General features: G+C 35.3%; 1 protein-coding gene across 21 annotated transcripts in view; it reads right to left on the bottom strand.

Moving 5' to 3' along the window:
* LOC120782816 (phosphatidylinositol-binding clathrin assembly protein LAP) overlaps positions 1–21,356 on the bottom strand; it is a 50,939-nt gene that overhangs the window by 25,842 nt on the left and 3,741 nt on the right. For all 21 annotated transcript variants that reach the window (XM_040115328.1, XM_040115310.1, XM_040115308.1 and 18 more), the window contains exon 3: positions 2,234–2,376. In XM_040115328.1, the coding sequence (XP_039971262.1) occupies positions 2,234–2,376 (143 nt within the window). The remainder of the gene's footprint in view (positions 1–2,233; positions 2,377–21,356) is intronic.

The following is a 21,356-nucleotide window of genomic DNA, read 5'->3' as shown; positions in this document are numbered from 1 at the left end:
TATATACATATAAACAAATAAACAAACTTCTTGGTAAACTTTATATACCCTGTTCAAGGTTTTAAAAATTAGGAACTTGTACCTAGACTGCTCTAACGAAAATAAAATTATTGCCTTGCCGTTTTTTAAGCCGGCTTCAATGAGCAGCGGTGATACAATGAATTCTTGCTATCGGAAATAAAGCAATTAAAGAAAGTTGGTCAAAAGCCAACTATAGATACTTGGGTCCACATATTCGGTACATAGGGGCCTGAACAGTTTTGGTTGGATGTGGGCAATTTTTGACAGACAGAAAATCAACTCACTCTCTTTATGCTGATCATTTATATAAAACGGGGTTTTCAATAAGAAAATAATAAATAAATAAAAAAAATAATAATAATAAAGAAAGTTTTTTTTAATAAAACAAAAATTCCTTATTCCTGTGAAAGTACATTTAATGTAATTATGTATGGAACTCGATTTTTTCTGCATGGCCACCACAATCACGCTTGCAGAAGTCCAGACGATGAACGTTATTTTCGACGGTTTTCAAGCATTAATCGGCCGATACTACTGCAATTTCACGTTCGATATTCGTACGAAGTTCACCAATCGTCGCTGGCTTGTTGACATAGACCATAAACTTGACATAGCCTCACAGGAAATAGTCTGACTGCGTCAAATTACACGACCGAGGCGGCCAATTGACTAGGACATTTCGTGAGATAACAGGTTCACCAAACTTGGTTTTCAATAAATCGAATATGACATTCGCTGCGTGGTTTGTGGCGCCGTTCTCTTAGAACCACATATTGTCCAGGTCCTTATCATCCATATCGGGCCAAAAATATTAGGTTATCATTGAGTGGTAGAGATTCTCATTCACAGTTACATGCCGGTCTTGATCATCATGGAAGAAATACGGCCCAATGACGCCGTCGGTTCATAAATCGCACAAATCGTAATTCTTTCGAGATGCAACTGTGACTCATGGAGTACGTGTGGAATGCTGCTTGATCAATAACTCATATTTAAGCCATTCAGCTAGAAATGAACCTCATCGCTGAAGATGATTTTTCGATGAAAATGCGAATCATTTTCAAATCGTTGCTCAGCCCAATTCACGTATATACGACGATTCTGGTGGTAAAGCGGCTTCAGTTCTTGCCTCAATTTGATTTTGTGAGAATATGGGCCAAGATCTTTTCGGAAAATTTGCCACAACAACGTCACAGAGATGCCCAACGTCTGAAAACGACGTGTGAGAGACTGATTCGAATCTTCCTCAATTGATGCGCTAAAGGCAGCAATAGTCTCGACACAACGGGCACTTCTTTGTCTCACTGGCACGGGAATATTTTATACTGTGCCATTGGATTCAAATTTTTCCACTAGGCGCTCAATTGTTGATCTGACAGGAAGATTATGACGACCATAAATTGGACGTAGCGTTCTTAAAGTTGAGGCCACTGACTCTGAATTTCGATAGTAAATTTTAATAATTTCGACTCGTTGTTGCATTGTATATCATTCCATGATGAAATGACAAACTTTACTAAAGATAAATGTCAAAAGAACGGCAAAAATATGGCATCGTTTGCTATCCCTATCAGTCTACTTTTGTAGCGTACCTATTGAAAAACCCTTTATATCTTCTCGATTAGGTTTAGGTGATACGTACAACCGTTAGGTGCACAAAACTATTATACTCTGTAGCAACATTTAGCAAGAGTATAAAAATATAAGTATTTCTTCTGGCTCAGGGCGGTCCAACTTTCGTATAGTTCTAAGGCAGATCCGAGTTTCGAATAAAATGCATATTCGAATCGAGATACAGATTAGCACCCCAGAACTAAAAGGAAATTTCGATTTTAAATTTTTCAATATCTAGTGCATTTTATTAAAAAAAAGTACCTTGACCACGAGCAAGGAAAGTTATATGAGCAATACAAGTGATAAAACGCCCCTTATTTCAATATATGACCACTTATACATATATATGTGAATTTGTATGTACATACATATGTGCTGCCATACGCCTATTCTTACACAATTCCATTGCTATCAATAAAACACAATTACTCGCCCGATATTATTGTTGATTCCGAGTTGTTTCTACACAAGTTCGACACATTTACTTCTTATGCATTAGTTACATACATATATTATTTATTAATATAAACATTATATTGAAGAAATATTTAAAGCACATATACAAACATACATAAAGCATTTTTATTTCGTTACTCACCTCATTGCCATATGCCATCAAATGATGAGTGGTTATCAGCGCTTTATATACAACCACCCAATTGGTATTCTGTGAGCGTTCAATAAGTAAATTGGCCAAATGCGGTATGGAGACATTCGGTTCGTTCGTGCAATGTACCAAATCTGCAAGTTAAGAAAAAAAACGAAATTAGAAATTAAATATATTTAACACTTGCAGTCTCTTACGTCTATTTATGCTGAAGTTCAGGGCAAGGGTTTAGGGTTAGGTGGGGAATAAACTTAGAAAAGTCGCTGATTTTATGCGCACGAGAAATAAGTTAAGCTAAAAGCTGCGATTTTGGACAAATGGGTATTTCCATTGAGTAATACTTATTGAAATATTTCGACCTAAATGATCAGAATTCTACCTCGACTCGTTTGTAATAAACTTATACCGGAGAAGTTCGCTCAGCATATCGATGCTGTTTATACCAATTTATACCAGTACCTAAAAGGTATCATAAATCGTCTGTAATAAAAGTACGTTTCTAAAATGTACAGGGTTTCTCAATAAGAGTTACATTATTTTTTTTGGTTTTTATTTAATGTGAAGTATAATCGATACAACTTAGTTTTGAATATAACATCATTCGAATAGTTCCACGACTTCTTTTGAAGGAACGAACTCGATGAACACAGTTTTCGAGTAGTTTTTCCACTAAAACAAGTCGTAGGTCATGAACGTTAGCAAGTTCATTATTGACTTTTAGAACTTGAAAAGAGTCTGGCTTATTGCTAAAGACCAATGACTTCAAATAAGCCCTCTAGAAGTAGTCTCATTGTGTTGAATCACAACTTCTTGGGGGCCATTCAATGTAATCATGTCTTGTCGAAACCAGATGCTGTCATGATCAATTTCTTCCCAATTTGGCCATAAGAAGTTGATTATCATCGATCAACTATATGTATATCGCTCTGCATTGACAGTAATACTGTCATTGGCTCCATTTCGCTCGTAGTACGGACCGCCGACTCTACCAGACCAAAAACCACACCAAACTGTCAATTTAGGTTAATGTGATGGTTGTTTATGAATAACTTGTGGATTTTCTTCGCAACAGAAACGATGAAAGTGAGCTTCATCGGAGAAGTTGTAAAAAAAAATCGTAATCGTTTTCAAGTTGTTCCAAAACAAAATCAGCATACTCACGACGTTTACTGTGTTCAGTTCTTGAGTGAGAAAAATTATATACGGATGGGCCCAAATTCTTTCTCAAAACGAATTGCAGTCTTCAGCAACACTTCGTCCAAAAACACACGAAAAGTTGCTATTGAGGAACAATGAAAGAAGACTACATATCATGGCACTTAAGTGGCCGAACCGACACTTAGGAATCATATCATCCTTATTGGAAAACCCGGTACATAATATAATTGATGTGAACTTTTCGTGACCGAATTGTATGGTGAAATTCGACACTATAAGAATATGTTTTGTGAATTTCGTGAAGGTAATAGTCGACTGACCAATACGAAACAAACACTCAACGCCTTACTAGCGAGATAAGGCCGCTTCTTAGACATCCAGGGAGATGAGTTTAGCTGTCAAGGCGAATTACAGAAATCAATAAAAGAGAGGAGAGAAAGAAGAGCATAATTATATGGCAGCAACGGTGGCAAACCTCAACCAAAGGATGATGGACCCACAGACTTATATCTGAGATCCATACGTGGATATCTAGACAAAATGGGGACCTGGATTTCCACCTGACCTAAATATTAAGCGGGAATGGGTGCTTCAGAGGCTAACTATACAAATTTCAAAATGGCATCAGTTCGTATTGTTCAATGTGTACGGAGTCCATAGAAGACTCTGAACACATGTTTTTCCATTGTGCTCGCTTTCTAAACATAAGGGAAAAGTTAGAAATTACACTAGGTGGTAGTTTAAAGGAGGAAAATTTTACTGTACATATGTGTGAGTCCTCTGATGAGTGGAAACTGTTCGCGAAGCGGCAACTTCCATCATGACTAAATTATGACAGTTACAACAGAATAGGCGTCAGTCTGTCCGAGCTATAGAGGAGGCGTAAAATGTCTTGTCAATCCCACGAAGTAATATGTGGTGGTTCCGTGGAAGAGTCTTGAGTTGGAAGTAGGTTAGGTTTAGCGGATTAAAGTTCCGTACTGCGACTTTCGATGCTTCCCCCTACTAATAAACAAAAGGCCGCCTCTACTGTAAAAATTGTGCAAGATACTTCGAACCAGCGTTTCTCGTTTTAATAGTCTAAGATTACGTATATGTACATACATATAAGTATATACAAGTACACACATATGTACATCGCCTCTGTAAACCTAATTAATAATTAAAAAACTTTATATAATGGAAATCGTATTCAAATTGTTGAACTCTTATAGCCACACAAATACATAGTACATTACGTATGTATGTACATAAGCACTTATCTGGTAAAAATTAATAAATTTAAGAGATGCAAGTGCACGAACGGGTGCATATGCATATATGTACTTATATTATATACATAAATATGTATGTATTTACATTGCACTCGCTTTGCGAAACTTACAAGCGCATAACATGCCGCCGCTTATCAGCACATAGGAACATGTGGAATTGATAAATGCACAAAAATAAATTTAAACAGTTTCCTCTCGGGCTAGCAATTTTTTCGTTCTTATCCGTTAATTGTAATTAATATAAATATAATATAATATCTTGGAACCAGCATTAACGCCAGCAACAATGTCAGCCTCGAAATCCAACGCAGAATAACTCTTGCCAGCAGATGAAACTTCCGACTAAGTAGGCAATTGTCGTGTACAGTCCTCTCTCGACGAACAAAGACTAAACCCTATAAGTCACTCATCATCCCCGTCCTGCTATATGGTGCACAGGCATGTATGATGACAACATCTGATGAGTCGGCGTTACGAGCTTTCGAGTGAAAGGTTTTGCGGAAGATTTATGGTCCTTTGCGCATTGGCCACAGCGAATATTACATTCAATGGAACGATGAGCTTTGCGAGTTATACAACGAGATTGACATAATATACTTGTAGCTCAGCGAATTAAGAGACAGCGGCTACGCTGGCTAAATTATGTCATTCGAATGGATGAAAATGCTCCAGCTTTCAGAGTATTCAACGTAGTACCCGCCGGGGAAAACAAAGGAAGAAGAAGACCTCCTCTCCGTTGGAAAGACCAGGTGGATAAGGATTTGTCCACACTTGGAATCTCCAATTGGGGCCAAACAGCGAAAAGGAAGAAAGACTGGTGCCTTGTTGTAAACTCGGTTATAACCGCGTAAGTAGTGTCTACAGCAGTAAAGAAGAAGATATAATATAATTAAGTTGACCATGAAGCTTGTAACTGCCGGTAGGAAACGTCGGAAACCCTATAAAGTACATATATCTATAAATGATCGGTGTGTCGAGTCAATTTAGACATCTCCGTTTATTTGTCTGTATATACGTGAATTACCGCAGTTTTTGAGATATCGGACCACTATATTCAAGGTATCGTCACGAAATTTACCGTATCGCTACAATCTCCGAACATATTGTTCAGGTCGGATCACTATAGCATATAGCTGCTATACAAACAGACCGATCCAAATCAACATAAAGATCCGTTTATACCTTTTCATGCTATTCGAAATACACCTGTGAAGAGATTAGAACTTTAGTGCAGCCAAAGTTAAGGTTTTTATCCTTTGCAGTATAAAGGCGTTAAATTTTCATTAATTACTGCTGTTTGACTTGCAATAACTTCGAGATCTAATTTGTCTCGAAAGGAGGACAAATTACTAAACAATTTTTTTTTATTTATATTCATGTATTTATCGTACAACGGCAGAAAACATTCCTGAAGTAATTTCGAGACAGTCCTTGACCGGATAAAAATACGGTCCGTTCCGGTCACTTAGACCCGACTGTAGTGGGTACGGCAAGGAAAAAATCGGCACATGTGTAAGTTTTTTGTTGACTAGATGACTTAATTATAATAAATGCTGCTATCAGCCAATAAATTATGTAAAACTAAACAAGTAATGTTAACGTCAAATCTTCAATCTCGTGGAATCTTCATAGCAGTTGTTGTACTAATAGATCACTGGAATAATAATGCATTATAAAATTAATTATGCATTTCTGATAACGGTATTTTCGTTTCTAACCTTTTAAAATTACATGATTAGTTTCGAGCATCCAATTAAATAAATATTTTCACAAAAGAACGCCCCTTGGAGCATTGCTTGTCAACAAAATAAAAGCGCAAAGCAATAATGCAACACTCTGGATCGACCAGCTGCGTGCAATTGAAAATATATACATATGTACATATATACTATATACCATATGGTATGTATATACATTTAAGCAGTCATGGTCAGAGAAAAAGCACACTTTCAAAATAAACGGTTCAATTCAGTTTTTAGTTACATCAAGCACGATGCGCTTGCATCGTAATTACTATCGTGAGTATAAGTACTTATGTCTTGACTTCAACAACACATAACGGTAAACTGATGCGGTTACTTTTTTGTTGTTACTCTTTATAATCGCATTTAACGATTATTTGATTGGCCAAGAATAGCTCACATATGGTTATTTGTACAAATGTTCATTATTAATTTGCAGTCGTGGAAAAAAGACATTGTTTTAACAGCTAGTTAAATAAAATTTAAATATTTAAAAAATTGGTAGAAATTTGCATTGTGCTCTGGAAAAAGAAGAATAATTTCTGATGTACATAAAAACGGCAAAAACCCAACTAGGATTACCAAGATTATAAATTATTCGAGGAAAATGCCATAAAACGCTATACATTTTGTAAAAAGTGATCCTAATTTGCTGATACATAAAAAAACAACGAAACATACTGACAGAGCCATCATCTGAAAAAGCAAGGCTGGTTCTTTTAAAACTTCTCGAGAAATTATAGCTGAAATAATTGAAGAATTTGGATTTAGCGTATCCATTAGACTTGTATGAAGGCGGCGCAATTATGCTCAGTAGTTTAGACAAATGAGTTGAAGAAAACCATTGCTGCCCAAACAAAAAAAACCATAAGAGCCCCACTGAACTTTGCTAAAGAACATTAGAAAAGACGTCAAATTTTGTAAAATAGTACTTTTAAGCTATGAAACAAAGGTGAATGGTATTGGACCCGATGGCAAACCATTTGTCCACCGCCCAGTTGAGAGGCATATAACTACAGATGCGCTACAAAAACCGGCGTTGGACCATTGGTACGGATATATGGTAGAATGAACCAATTTTAATACCTTAACATTCTCAAAAATACTATAGAATCATTCGCGCTTGAATCAATGCCTGTAAATTGGATTTTTATGCATAATAATGAACAAAATCATGCAGCTTAAAAAGTTAAGAATTGGCTACTGTAGAAAGTGTTAACATCCTGAGTGGGTCAGCGCAAAATCCCGTTGCGAATCCATTTGAAAATGTATGGAACGATGTTAAGATGAATAATGCTAAGAAAAAATTCAAAAATGCCGAAGAACTTTGGACGGGCATCCAAGAGACATGGTAGGCAATTCCACAAAGTAAGTGCCGGAAGTTAGTTAGTGCCAGCAATTTTGCAAAATGATGGACAACTACAATGTATTAACTAAAAAGTGCTTAAACGCAAGAAAACTTAATAATTAAAAAAAAAAAATATTGAAAAATCTTTTTTTTTTACATAACTTACTTATTCCTCCCTTGATGCTGTGCTAACGAAAAAAATTATTTTTTTGCTGTTTGTATTAATAATACAAGGAGCGTTCCAAAACAGGACTTAAAAAAACAGAACAAATGGTTTTTTTGTCCAAATCAAGTTAATTTTATTCAAAATTGTCTCCTTCTGCTTCAATACAGCTTTTTGCTGTATTCCAAAGCATGTCGAATGAGTGTTTTAGCTCGTTGGCCGGTATGGCCGCCAGTAAGCCGATGCAAGCCTTTTGAATGGCCTCTACGTCTGCATAACGCTTTCCTTTCAAGGGCAAATGCATTTTTCCGAAAAGGAAGAAGTCGCACGGTGCCATATCAGGTGAATACGGGGTGTGGTTAATGGTTAAAATGTGATTTTTGGTCAAATAATCGGTCACAAGCGTCGATCGATGAGACGGCGCATTATCGTCATCAGTCAATTTGTGCGGAACAAACCGTGCACACATCTTTTGTAAGCTGAAATGTTCGGTCAAAATGCGATAAATCGATGTTTTGGAGATCTTCAATTCCATTTCCATGAATTTCAATGATGATTTCGGCTGATTTTTGATGAATTCACGCACAGTTTCGTTGGAATTTCCGATGATCACGGATTTTGATTGGCCCACATGTTGATCGTCATTTATGTCCTCACGACCACTTTGAAATCGTTGAAACCACTTGTGCACTCTGCTACGGGATAGGCAATGATCGCCATAAAATTGTTTCATCAATTGAAACGTTTCGGTAAAAGTTTTACCAATTTTAAAACAAAATTTAATGTTGGCTCTTTGTTCGAAGCTCATTTTCGCACTGATAACAGAAACATACTGACACTTAAAACGTAATAACTGCACTTCCAATCGATGAAATGTCACTGGACAATCGATAAAGATAGCAGATTCTAACGCACCAGTCGACTTATAGATAGCGCCACCAGAAGGCGCTAGATTCAAAAAGTCCTGTTTACTTTGGAACGCACCTTGTAAAAGTCCTTTTATTACATGCTCAAAATGTGTTATTTCTGTGTCCATGATTGTATATACATATGGTATGCATATGTTTATGGGTACAGCCTTGTTTAAGTACTTCGATTTTATTTACGAGAGAACACATATGTATTTATGCTCTATTTATTTCCAATATTAATACATAACCACTAGGAAAATATTGGTAAACATATGAAATTAGAACGAGAGTATAATGATAAATATTTCGGTTGACTGTGGTAAACATCGATGCCATTAAAAATAGCGAACAAGAAGAATGACTATATTAAAACAAATGACCACAATTAAATAAATCATAATTAAAAAAAAAACTTTCGAGTGAATTCTAAATTCTAGAAATGGCCTCGAACTATTGTTAAAGAAATTCCACTAAATGATATTGAATTATATATCATCAAAATAAAATTAAGTGTACCCTAAATATTGAATAGATAGAATAGCTTTGCGAAATCATTAAGCGTTCTCATTCCTACTGGGTCTTTGCCTGCAATACAAGTATAAATAATACAAGTAAAAAATAAAAATAAAATTTTCATTACTTAAACTCCCGTCGCTGTTGTCAACGTGCCGTCTACGCTGATTTGTCTTTAAAGGGGCGTTGCTCATTACCATAATGACGCTAAATGCTTATTCTGACGTTTATACTTTAATGAGCGCCGACTTAATTAAATGTAAGTGCTTGAACACTACCACTAGGCTCCGTAATGAATTAAGTAATACTGAATATGGTATTTGTAACTTCGTGAACGTATTTACATACATAAATCAGTGCAGATATTTTATAGTATGTATATACAGATGTGCTTGTTCAGATCGATAGATGATCAATTCACTTATTTTAAATACTTAATTAAAGTTCTAGACCGGTTTAATAATACTTAACCTAGAATTGATAAGCAAAAAAAAGATGATATATTTTTAAACAAAGCCACCTTTCTGCTCAATACACCTGACGCAAAGCTAAAATTTTTTTAACCTATCTAAAAATATGTTTTCTGTCTGCAAATTCGGCCTCCACTCAGTTGTTTTGCCTTATAAAAGTAATCGATGAAGATCACACCTGGAAGACCGTAGTCATCCCCTCTGTAAGCTCGCACAGTCTTCGCAACATGCTCAATATTTCATGCAGAATATCCAGTTATTTGAGTTTCCAACTAACTCGCGTACCTTCAATACTTTTGTCACCTAATCCTCCGTGGTAGCCGTCTGGCATCTAGGCAGATATGCAACCGCTATGAAACTCGTTGAGCCCTTTTTTAACGGTCTCTAGCAAACGAGAAGAGGCACGGTAAAATATCCAAGCGATCTATCTTTGATTCAACTACCCGATTTCCCACGACCACCAGCTTTCAGACGTGGTAAAAAAATACAAGTTTTGACGGTAAACATCTTTTACGGTATACTACGTGTACGAGATAATACATTTATCTGGTGAAAATAAATACTTATTGTACTTACAGTATTAAAGCAAGCTTTTTATTGATTTAGCATCAAGTTGTGAGTGGCAGGTTTGGCATTGCTCTAACTCTTACTAAAAGTCATTATAATTTTAGATTTCATCGTGCAAAAGCGACGTGACACACCATGTCGCTCAAACTTAACTTCATTATTATTATAACTTTTAATTTTTATTGATTTTAACGTAATTTCCCTAATTGCACGTGCTTAGAAAGCATTCACCGTTAAGTTGTTTATAATGGCAGCACGTAATTGCCACCTATTTTCTTTAATACAATAAATTATCTAATTGAAATGTTTAAATCACGTAGATTGTTAAATGATTGTGAATTTTTAGATTTAAGAGATGAAGAGATAATCTTTAAAAAATAAAGGGAATGAAATTAAAAGGAAAATTTATACAGTAATGATTATTACAAAACTCAAATTAGATAAATTTTGTATACTGAAATTCTTTATTCCATTATGAAGTCCAGTCGCTGAACCCAATTTTCGATGGATTTCAAGCATAAACCGGCCAATACTGTTCCAATTTCACGTTCGAAATCCGTACGAAGTTCTGGCTGGCTGGTTTGTTGACATAAACCATAGACTTGAGGTAGCCACACAGGACATAGTCTAACGGCGTCAAATCGCACGACGGAAGCGGCCATTTCGTGAGATAACACGTTCCCCAAACTTGGTTTTCAATAAATCGATTGTGACACTCGCTGTGTGGCTTGTGGCGCGATAGTAAATTTTAATAATTTCGACTCGTTGTTGGGTCGTATATCTTTCCATGATGAAATGGACATCTTACTGAAGAGATATGTCAAAAAAGCCGGTAAAAATATGGCGTCGTTTGCTGTCCTTATTGGTCTATGTGCGAATTGGGTGTCTAAAGTCAAAAATAGTTAAGTGGACTGCGGACATGTACGAACCCAAAATGTCACGACGATTGCCAGAATTAAATTATATTTTTCATTTATTGTCTTTTATAAATAATAGGTTGGCTAAGTTCAGATGTAACCGAACATTTCGTACTCTTGCAAACAAATGTTTGAAAATCGTAATATCTGTTATATTAGGACTAGGCAAAGTTTTCAACCGATTTTATCCATTTTAGGCAGAAAGCTGTAGAAAAACAAGCTCACTCAAATTTATTGCGATAACTCATATATTGGTCAATATATACGCCATAAAGTCAACCGGGTGTTCGACAATATTTACATGAAGTATATGTGGACTAAGAGAAATAGTGCCCCGATGTAATCCATCCGATGAAAATTCGTGAATTCAGACTGTCTTAGAGAAAAGTGAAATGTTTGAAAGATTTATTATGTGAAAATCTGGTTGCTATAGCTTGAAGGTTTTGGAGAGTTATAAGCATTAAGCCTATTAGAGGGCGGGCCACGCCTACTTTTTAAAAAATTTCAAACCACAAGTGCCACTCTTTAATGCCATAATTTGTACAAAAAGATATATATCTCATTTTAATTTTCGATTAATCGCGTTTTGTGGGAGTGGCACTTGGTCGATTACGCCCATCTACAATACCAAACATTTCGTACACTTGCAAACAAATGTTTGAAAATCGTCATATCTGTTATATTAAGACTAGGCAAAGTTTTCAACCGATTTTATCCATTTTAGGCAGAAAGCTGTAGAAAAACAAGCTTACTCAAATTTATTGCGATAACTTATATATTGGTCAATATATACGGCATAAAGTCAACCGGGTGTTCGACAATATTTACATGAAGTATATGTGGACTAAGAGAAATATTGCCCCGATGTAATCCATCCGATGAAAATTCGTGAATTCAGACTGTCTTAGAGAAAAGTGAAATGTTTGAAAGATTTGTTATGTGAAAATCTGGTTGCTATAGCTTGAAGGTTTTAGAGAGTTATAAGCATTAAGCCAATTAGAGGGCGGGCCACGCCTACTTTTTAAAAATTTTCAAACCACAAGTGCCACTCTTTAATGCCATAATTTGTACAAAAATATATTTTTATATCTCATTTTAATTTTCGATTAATCGCGTTTTGTGGGAGTGGCACTTGGTCGATTACGCCCATCTACAATACCAAACTAAGGAACATCGTCCTTTCATTCTGATCATTTGTGATATATGTATATGGTACATAGTTATATATAACTCTATATCTAACTCGACTATTTTAGACGATACAAACAACCGTTAGGTGAGCAAAACTATTATACTCTGTAGCAGCATGTTGCAAGAGTATAAATATAATAACAAATTCGTCAGCATCTCATACAACCGATATTTATCGGAAGCCCTTCAAGAGATAACCGAGGCGACAGCGGAAGTGACATAGCTGTCAAAAAGGCAGGAAACGTTGTAAATAGCAATAGATAAACACTTTTGCCTAGTAAGAAAAGAAAATCTCATACATAAAATCAATAAAAACGAAACAATAAGAGCAACTAGCGTAAGAAAACACAAATAGCAAGCAAACAAAAGCGAACAAATAAATGATAAGAAAAATCGTACATTTTGTTGCAAACAATGCCTCAGCAGCGACGCAACCGCGACTATTGCCCCCTCCCACTTTTACTTCAACGCAAACTGTTGGCAACGACTGCAGCCTATTGAAGCTTGGCGACAGCGAGGCAGAGCCGAGAGTGATAGAGCACAACTTGAAACGTCTGTGAGTCACGCCAAATGGCATAATGAGAGCATGGAATATACATATGTATTAGCGGAACATGTTTACGTTATGAGAGGCGCAGGCGCTAGCGTTGAAATGTAGAAAACCATATTGACAGTTGGCGTAAAGCTCTTTATGTGACGTAGATTTGTCGGTGATTAACAACGCAAAGTAGAATGCAAATTTTAGCAAATATCAGAAACAGAAAATCGAACTGCGGACATACACAAGCAGTTACAAGAAGCGAATGAAAATTCAAATTTAATAAATTTGTGTGACAAACGTGAGTATGTAAGTATGTCTGCATGTGCGTATGTTCATCACTCATGTAAATACTAAGAGATAGATACTGTTTCAGCAAGGGAGCTAACATTATAGAAATCTAAATAAATTAAGAAGACAGTGACCCTAGTAACGAACAACTAGCTACATATGTATGTACATATGTATAATTAAATAGTCATATATGTATGTACATATGTACATATGTATAAATATTCATACATATATATACATATATTTTGGAGAAAAATAGACACAAGAAAGAAAGTAAATAAAGTAAGAAACAAAGAAAAAATATTAGATTTCTTCTTGCTAGACCGTTTCGGTGTTAAAGCATAAAAAATTAAATTTAAAAAACGAGAGAGATCGTTGAAGACCCGTCCTGCGAAGGGTATGGTGCTTGAAAATCGTCAGGTAAGTGTTAAAAAGATAGCAAGAGAGCTCGGGAATTTTGATCCCACATTCATTTAAAGCAATTTAATTGCCAATGAGACATGGGTTTATGAGTGTGACTTCCAAACAAGTCAACAGTCATCGAAATGGAGGGAAAAAATCGAGCCAAAACCAAAAAAATCACCCCAAAGCCGCTCAAAAATCATTGTTATTTTCGATATTCGTTGTTTGGTGCATCATGAATTTGTTCCGGAGGATCAGACGGTCAATAAAGAGTTCTATTTGGCCGTATTGAGGCGTTTGCGTGAGAACATCCGTCGAAAACGGTCGGAATTCTGGAAATTCGCTGAAGGAGCTGAAGAACATCCCAAAAAGTGCTTTTGAAAAGTGTTTCGAGGACTGAAAAAATCGTTAGCATAAGTATATTACATCTGGTAGGGATTACTTTGAAGACGAAAAAATAAATAAAATATTCATTTACAATTTACGAATACTTTTAAGTCACAATGTATAATATACTTACATCTATTCGAAAGTGATAATAACAATCAAAAGTTCAATGACAATTCGTGAGATGAAACCATCGGGATATTGAAATGAAGAATACATTGCCTTTATATTCATAATGAAAACACTATGCAATAATAATGTCAAAGAAATAAGGAAGCGCTAAGTTCGAGAAGTAACGAACATTTTAAACACTAACAATTTACATGGATCGATGACGAGGAAATATCTTCAGGGATTGGCCAAACTTTAAATTAAGAAAGAATACAGCATTTATTATTCGACGCAACTGTAAATGGTTTTTACTCATATTTAGACTTAGAACGGGAAGGTTCTCCTACATACAGTTTTCTATTGTTTCTTATTATCAGATAAAAAAAATTTATATCTCGCTTCCAACTACTTGAAAAAATATCTTGTTCCTTAGAATATTTCTTATGAATTTTATAACTCAATGAAAAAAAATTATTATGAATGATGAAACTTATAGGCTTTCTTAGAGGTGTCTAGGAACGTATTTTTCAGAGTACCAAACGGATTTTTTTTTTTTTGATCCACCTTAATATGCATTGATGTTTGACGATGAAATATCTCGTAAACGCTTAACTTAATCGAAAAATCATAGGAGACCATTTTTATAGAGCAGTAAATTTCCTACAAAACCAAGAACCTATTGAATCTATTTTTCCGAGTACCAAATGAAAAAAAAAATTTTTTTTTTGTATCACTCTAATATACATGAATACGTTCATGGGAGCATTTTACCCGTTTTCGGCTTATTAGAAAAAATTGCACAGCAACCGATATTTTCGGTAAAAAGTCAGTTATGGACATTGTAGTCCGAATATGTGGTATATGGGGGCTTCAAAAGTTTCAGTCTAAATTCGACAATTTTTAGACATGAAACCTTAGAGGCACTTTTATGCAATGTTTCTTACTAAATTCATTGTTGCTTAATTTATATGCTGTAAAGTGAAAGATTCATAAGGAAATTAAAAATTTGATAAATGGGAAGTAGGCGTGGTTAAAGTTCAAGTTCCTTTCCATTTTTCAAATGTCATTATGTAAATATGTCGGTATAATATTAAGCACCAAATTTGGTATATGTCGGTCCGGAAGTTCCTGAGATATGGGATTTCACCAAAACATGGGCATTGTTCATCTTTTACAACGGCTCCAATGAAACCCTCCGAAACATCTTGATTTGCATTTTGCGAGTGGAGCAATGACCTACTTTCACTTCTATATCTAGTCCAATGTATCGAAGTTATTTACGGTAGAACATAATCTGAAATTGCTAAGACAGGTTAACAGTCTCTATCGAGCCTAATTAAGACCACTTGTAGCGATATACAAGTCACTCCGGACTGAGATGTCAAATACACACATGGAATTTGGTCGCAGGAAAACTTTCAGTTATGCGACTTTGTGCATCATTTTTAGCACACTGTTCATTAGAAATTGTTATATCGTATGATCTTGGCAGACAAACAAAATATAAGCATATTCTTTAGCTTTCGGAGTTAAAATTATTATTGATAATATGTGTAATTTCAAACCAACTAGAGGGGAATAAACCAAATTGCCTCAAGGTAAATTGAAGTGAATGAAACAAATTTAACCTAACAAATGCTGTCAGCAAAATCAACAAATATGATCTATTAAAAAAAAATATTTTTAAACTACTTCAGTAATCGCTTTAAACGAAAACTGTATGTGGCGGCTCAAACAATCCGATAAAAGAGATTAATGAAAAGAAATGACAATGAAAGCTCCAGTCAAGCGACAGAAATTTCAAATTATAACTGTATACTTTAAGGATTAAGAGCGAGCAAAATGAAAAATTATGAAAGAAAGCCAGGGGCGCCACACAATAAAATTTGTATATGTGTACTTGTATGTAACCATATAAGAAACCGAGCAATTCCCTGCGAGAAATACCGTCTGTTTTGAAGAGAAAAAATGGAATGATGTTACAGAAAAAACTATTAGAATTTAGTCCAATTTCTATCCACCATTTTTTCCTGAAATTATTATTATTATACAAGGTGCGTTCGCAAAGTAAACAGTGCTTAAAAAAACAGAACAAATGGTTTTCTCGGCAAAATCAATTTTTTTGACCAAAGTAGTCTCCTTCTGCTTCACTACAGCTTTTTGCACGATCCAAAAGCATGTCGAACGAGTGTTTTAGCTCCTTGGCCGGTATGGCCACCAGTATGCCGGTGCAAGCCTTTTGAATGGCCTCTATGTCTGCATAACGCTTTCCTTTCATGGGCAAATGCATCTTTCCGAAAAGGATGAAGTCGCACGGTGCCATATCAGGTGATTACGGGCAGTAGTTAGTGGTTGAAATGTGATTATTATTAACTTATTATTTGAAAGACAAGCTTGCACTGTCCCTGAATAATATTCTTACACAGCAATTCAAGAAATTTCAGATATTTGTTTTGTATTTTCCATCTTACAACAACCTAAACTTTTAAACAGCAAACATGATTATTCACATTATGTCTTGATGGACTTAACAAATTGAAATGCGTGAGGAAATTTTAAAAATTTAATAATTATTAGAATATAAATTACAATAAAGTATCTTCTTTGAAAATGAAGCAGTTGGTAAGAGTTAGGAAGGGTCTACAAAAAAGCTTCTATGTTCAGTCAGTGAAGAATTTTCGTGCAGGGTATTGCTAGAAATTTGTACACGCACACACTTATGAAAATCGGAATAGAGTACTGGCAACACTTAGAATTAAAAATAGAGGAAATGTGGATGAAATGAAACTATCGACATTTATGAAAGTACAATTTATGAGCACGATGACAATATAAGAACACAGTAATCAATAAACATTTGGGACTATTAGGAAATCAAAAATGAAAACTAATAAAATAAAAAATAAGAATAAGATTGTTAAATTAAAAAGGAACATTAAGGGGCATCCATAGATAATTTCTTAAAATGCTGGAGTCAATTTAAAAACTTTAAAGTAATTTGCAATTTAAAAATTTTAACTACAATTTACAGCCGGAATTTTGTATTTCTAACCAAATTTCGTGTGTGAAATCGTTGCGAATGTTGGAAAAGGCTTACGGTGATTCAATTTTATCAAAAACACAAGCCAACGAGTGGTACAAAGACGGTTGAGAGATCGTTGAAGACAAGCCTCATTCTGGACGATCTTTGAACTCTTTAAGTGATGAAAATATTAAAAAAAGTGAAGAGCATGGTGCTTGAAAAGGCAAGTGTTCGAAAGCTGGCAAGAGAGCTCGACATCTCTCGCGAGTGATTTTGATGGATATTTTGGGTATGAAAAGCGTTCTTGCTTGACTCGTCCCGATAAAACTGAATTGTTTTGAAAAAGAATACCTTTAACAAATCTCTTTGAATATGATTGATCATGCTAATTCCGATCTCATATTCATGCATAGCATCATAACTGCCGCTGAGACATGGGTTTATGAGTTTGACATGCAAACAAGTCGACAATCATCGTAATGGAGGGAAAAAACAAACCGAAACCAAAACAAACCACGCTAAAGCCGCTCAATAGTATAGGTGATGTGTATTATTTTTTCGATATTTTTAGTTTGGTGAATCATGAATTTGTTCCGAAGAGACAGACGGTCAATAAGAATGAGAACATCCGTAAGAAACGGCCGCAATTGTGGAAGAAAAATTCATAGATTTTACACGATGATAATGCACCATCGCATCGAGCCACGATTGTGACCGAATTGAAAGCCAAAACCCCTATTTATACCATCGAGCAATCACCGCATTCGCCAGATTTGGCTCCGTGTGGTCTTTTCTTGTTCCTCAAATTGAAATTGCCGCTCCCGTTTGCATTCGATCGAAGAGTTGAAACTAAATTTGCTGAAGAAGCTGAAGGCCATCCCAAAAAAAGTGTTTCGTGGACTGAAATCGTTGGCATAAGTCTATTACATCTGGGGGGTTACTTTGAAAATAAACATTTTGCGTTTTATCACCAATTTCCGGATACTTTTGTGGCATAATGTATGAATATACACCCATATGCATTTTTTTAAGCATGCTTTTTGACATGTTTAAAATACCAATCAGTAGCCGGAAATCCAGTAAATCAAGAATCAGCAATATGACCCAAACATATTTGCAATCTGCACTTATTTTATACTCGTATTCTTATGTCTTAAAAGTTGTTATATGTAATACCATAGCTTAAGCGCTTGTAAGCTACTTTAACATATTGCCAAATAAAAATATATTTTTTTCTATAAACAGAGAGCGAGCTTTCTTTCTTTCACTTGTAAACATATTCCACACCCCCCAGCGCCAATGTCAAAAGAAAGAACTACAATAGCAATATACATAAATGCCAGCACCTCACTCAACTTCTAATGCAATTGGGTACGGTGTCAGAGGATCACACAAGTTTTTTGCATTACACAATTTTTGAGAAACAAATGAATTAATAAATATTTTAGTAAATAAGTATATATTTTATAAATTATAAAATCAAAATTGTTTTGTGAGCTACTGTGCATACCTGTACATATGTATGCACATAAGTAGGTATGTCGAATTTTGATTCCATTGCATTCGGTTGAAGTTTAGCGTACATTGCCACAAACGTCTCGAAGCAAGCCAAGAGAAGCTGTCACAGAGATGAAGCAATAACAGCAACAATCACAGTGACAACAGCAGGCACTGCACACGAACGATTGGGTACATATGTACATACATACACACATGCCTCGCGATAAGGCATGCACACGCGTAATAAAGAGATTTGAAAAGTGAAAATAAGCACAACAACACAATGCGTTCAAGTGGCAATTTTACAGCGCGCTTCTTTTCGCTTTATTTCTTGTTTTGCTTCTACTATTGTTTTTTATGACATTTTTGCTAACGCTTGACGGTGCGTCGCATATCTGATAGAACCCATTAGGAAATTAAGTTGAGTTATTTAACCAAATGAAATTGCTTTGCACCGCTTAGAAATGGAAAGCTCGTCACATACATACATATATACATATGTACATATATTTGTTTTTACTGTTATTATAAATTGTAGCACAGTCTGCCATTAGAGAGCATAACTGAGGTTTACCCAGCAAAGCGCGCCTAATTGACCTTGAACCAAAACATCAACTTGAACTTAATAACGAAAGTGTAGTAATGTTATTTAAAAAAATGTTAACGGACTTAAATTGCGCTGGTGATGTTAGCAGTTTATAAATTGACTTTATGAACAAAACGAATCGTTAATTTTCGTGTTACAAAAATGTGCTTTTTTCATTTTATGCTATGCATTAATATTTCGAAGTCCAATATTTTATTTAAACGTAAATTAAACTTTAAAACGCAGTATATGTTACATACGCTAAAAAGATTCTTCTTCTTTATAGCCCAGTTTACAATAGCGTGCCAGTCGTTCTTGCTTTTCGCCAAATGGACATTCCAAATGTAGCCAGGTCCTTCTCCACTTGGTCTTTCCAACGCAGTGGAGGTCTCCTTTTCCTTTGCTTACCACGGCTGATACTGCGGCGAATACTTTCAGAGCTGGAGTGTTTTCATCCATTCGGACGACATACTATCTCAATGCCGTCGTATATCTCACACAGCATCGTTCCATCGACTGCGATATTCACCGTTGCCAATGCACAAAGGAGCATAAAACTTCCAGAGGACCTTTCTCTCAAAAACTCGTAAAGCCGACTCATCAGATGTTGTCATCGTCCATGCCTCTGCACCGTATAGCATGAAATGGATGGTAAGTGACTTGTAGAGTTTGGTCTTTGTTCGTCGAGAGAGGACTTTACTGCTCAATTGCCTACTCGGTCCGAAGTAGCACTTGTTGGCAGGAATTTAACATCATTAGACTACTTTTTATGAAGTTTTTTGAAGTCGTTCGTCTTTAGCAATAAATCAGACTCTCTTCAAGCTTTAAAAATCAATATAGAATGTGCTATTCATAACATGCGACGTGATTTAGTGGAAAAATCATATTTTTTAGCAAACCCCGTAGTATTTTTTGAGAGTGGACATAGATCTCACAAGACAAAATTAAAATTAGATAAGTGTTTTAAGGTAATATTTATTAAACAAAAGTAAATTTCGGTGGTACTCTGTGATGGTACTATTTGATAGGCAGTCACTCAGTAATTCGGATTACTATATCCTCCCAAGTTTGCACTAATTAAGTTACCGATAGTAATGGAAAAGTATATACATATGTATGTATGTAGAGACTGAAGGCCTGCTTTCAGAATACTGACATCCAACGCAGCACAACAATTTTTTTTAGTAATTTTATTATTTTTAAAATATATAAAATCTTATTAACATTGTGGTACTGCATCTGCTTCCTATGTATGTGATCTCTTCCCACCTAATGCATTTGCATTTTTCCAACCTCCAAATAGAATTATTGGTATTAAATTAAAATAGAATGCGTTCGAGCCACACAATATACATATATGTACATATATGTACATATGTATGTATATAACAATGTGTGGTTGGCAAAATGCATTAAACAAGAACCGGCACTAGCGCAACACTTTTCAACGATATCGCTGCCGCAGCATTCAGAAATTTTTAGCTGACAACAAAATATTAAAAAAGCAAGTAATGAAGGTCTAAATTTGGGTATAACCGAACAATTTATACTCTCGTAACTTGCAAGAATTAAAACAATGGAAATTCCATTTTCATTGAAGTATATAATATTGGCCGATATATGCAGTATAAAGTCACCCGGAAGTTCGAAAATCTTTATACGGGGTACATTGTACATATATGGAGGCTCAGGAAAATATTGACCACATTCAACCCATTTGTAGCACTCAGACATACTACTATCAGGAAGGATTCTCACTGAATTTCAATTACATATCTTACACATTGACCGATATTTTCGTTAAAAAGTCAACTATAAGAACCGGGGTTCACAAATTCGGTACTTAGGGGTTTGAACAGTTTTGGTTTGATTACGACAATTTTTGGTCATAAGATGGCACACTTTAAAGTACCGTACGGGCAAAGTTTTATCCTGATATTTATTTGAATTCTTTCTGTATTACATACATATGTATGTATGTATATACGGGAAAGTAAAAGTTTGGAATTTGTGGAATGGA

Source organism: Bactrocera tryoni, chromosome 1 (assembly GCF_016617805.1).
Source record: "Bactrocera tryoni isolate S06 chromosome 1, CSIRO_BtryS06_freeze2, whole genome shotgun sequence".
Taxonomy (NCBI): Eukaryota; Metazoa; Arthropoda; class Insecta; order Diptera; family Tephritidae; genus Bactrocera; species Bactrocera tryoni.
Note: the sequence above shows the minus strand (reverse complement) of the source record. Positions and strands in the feature narration are given on the sequence as shown.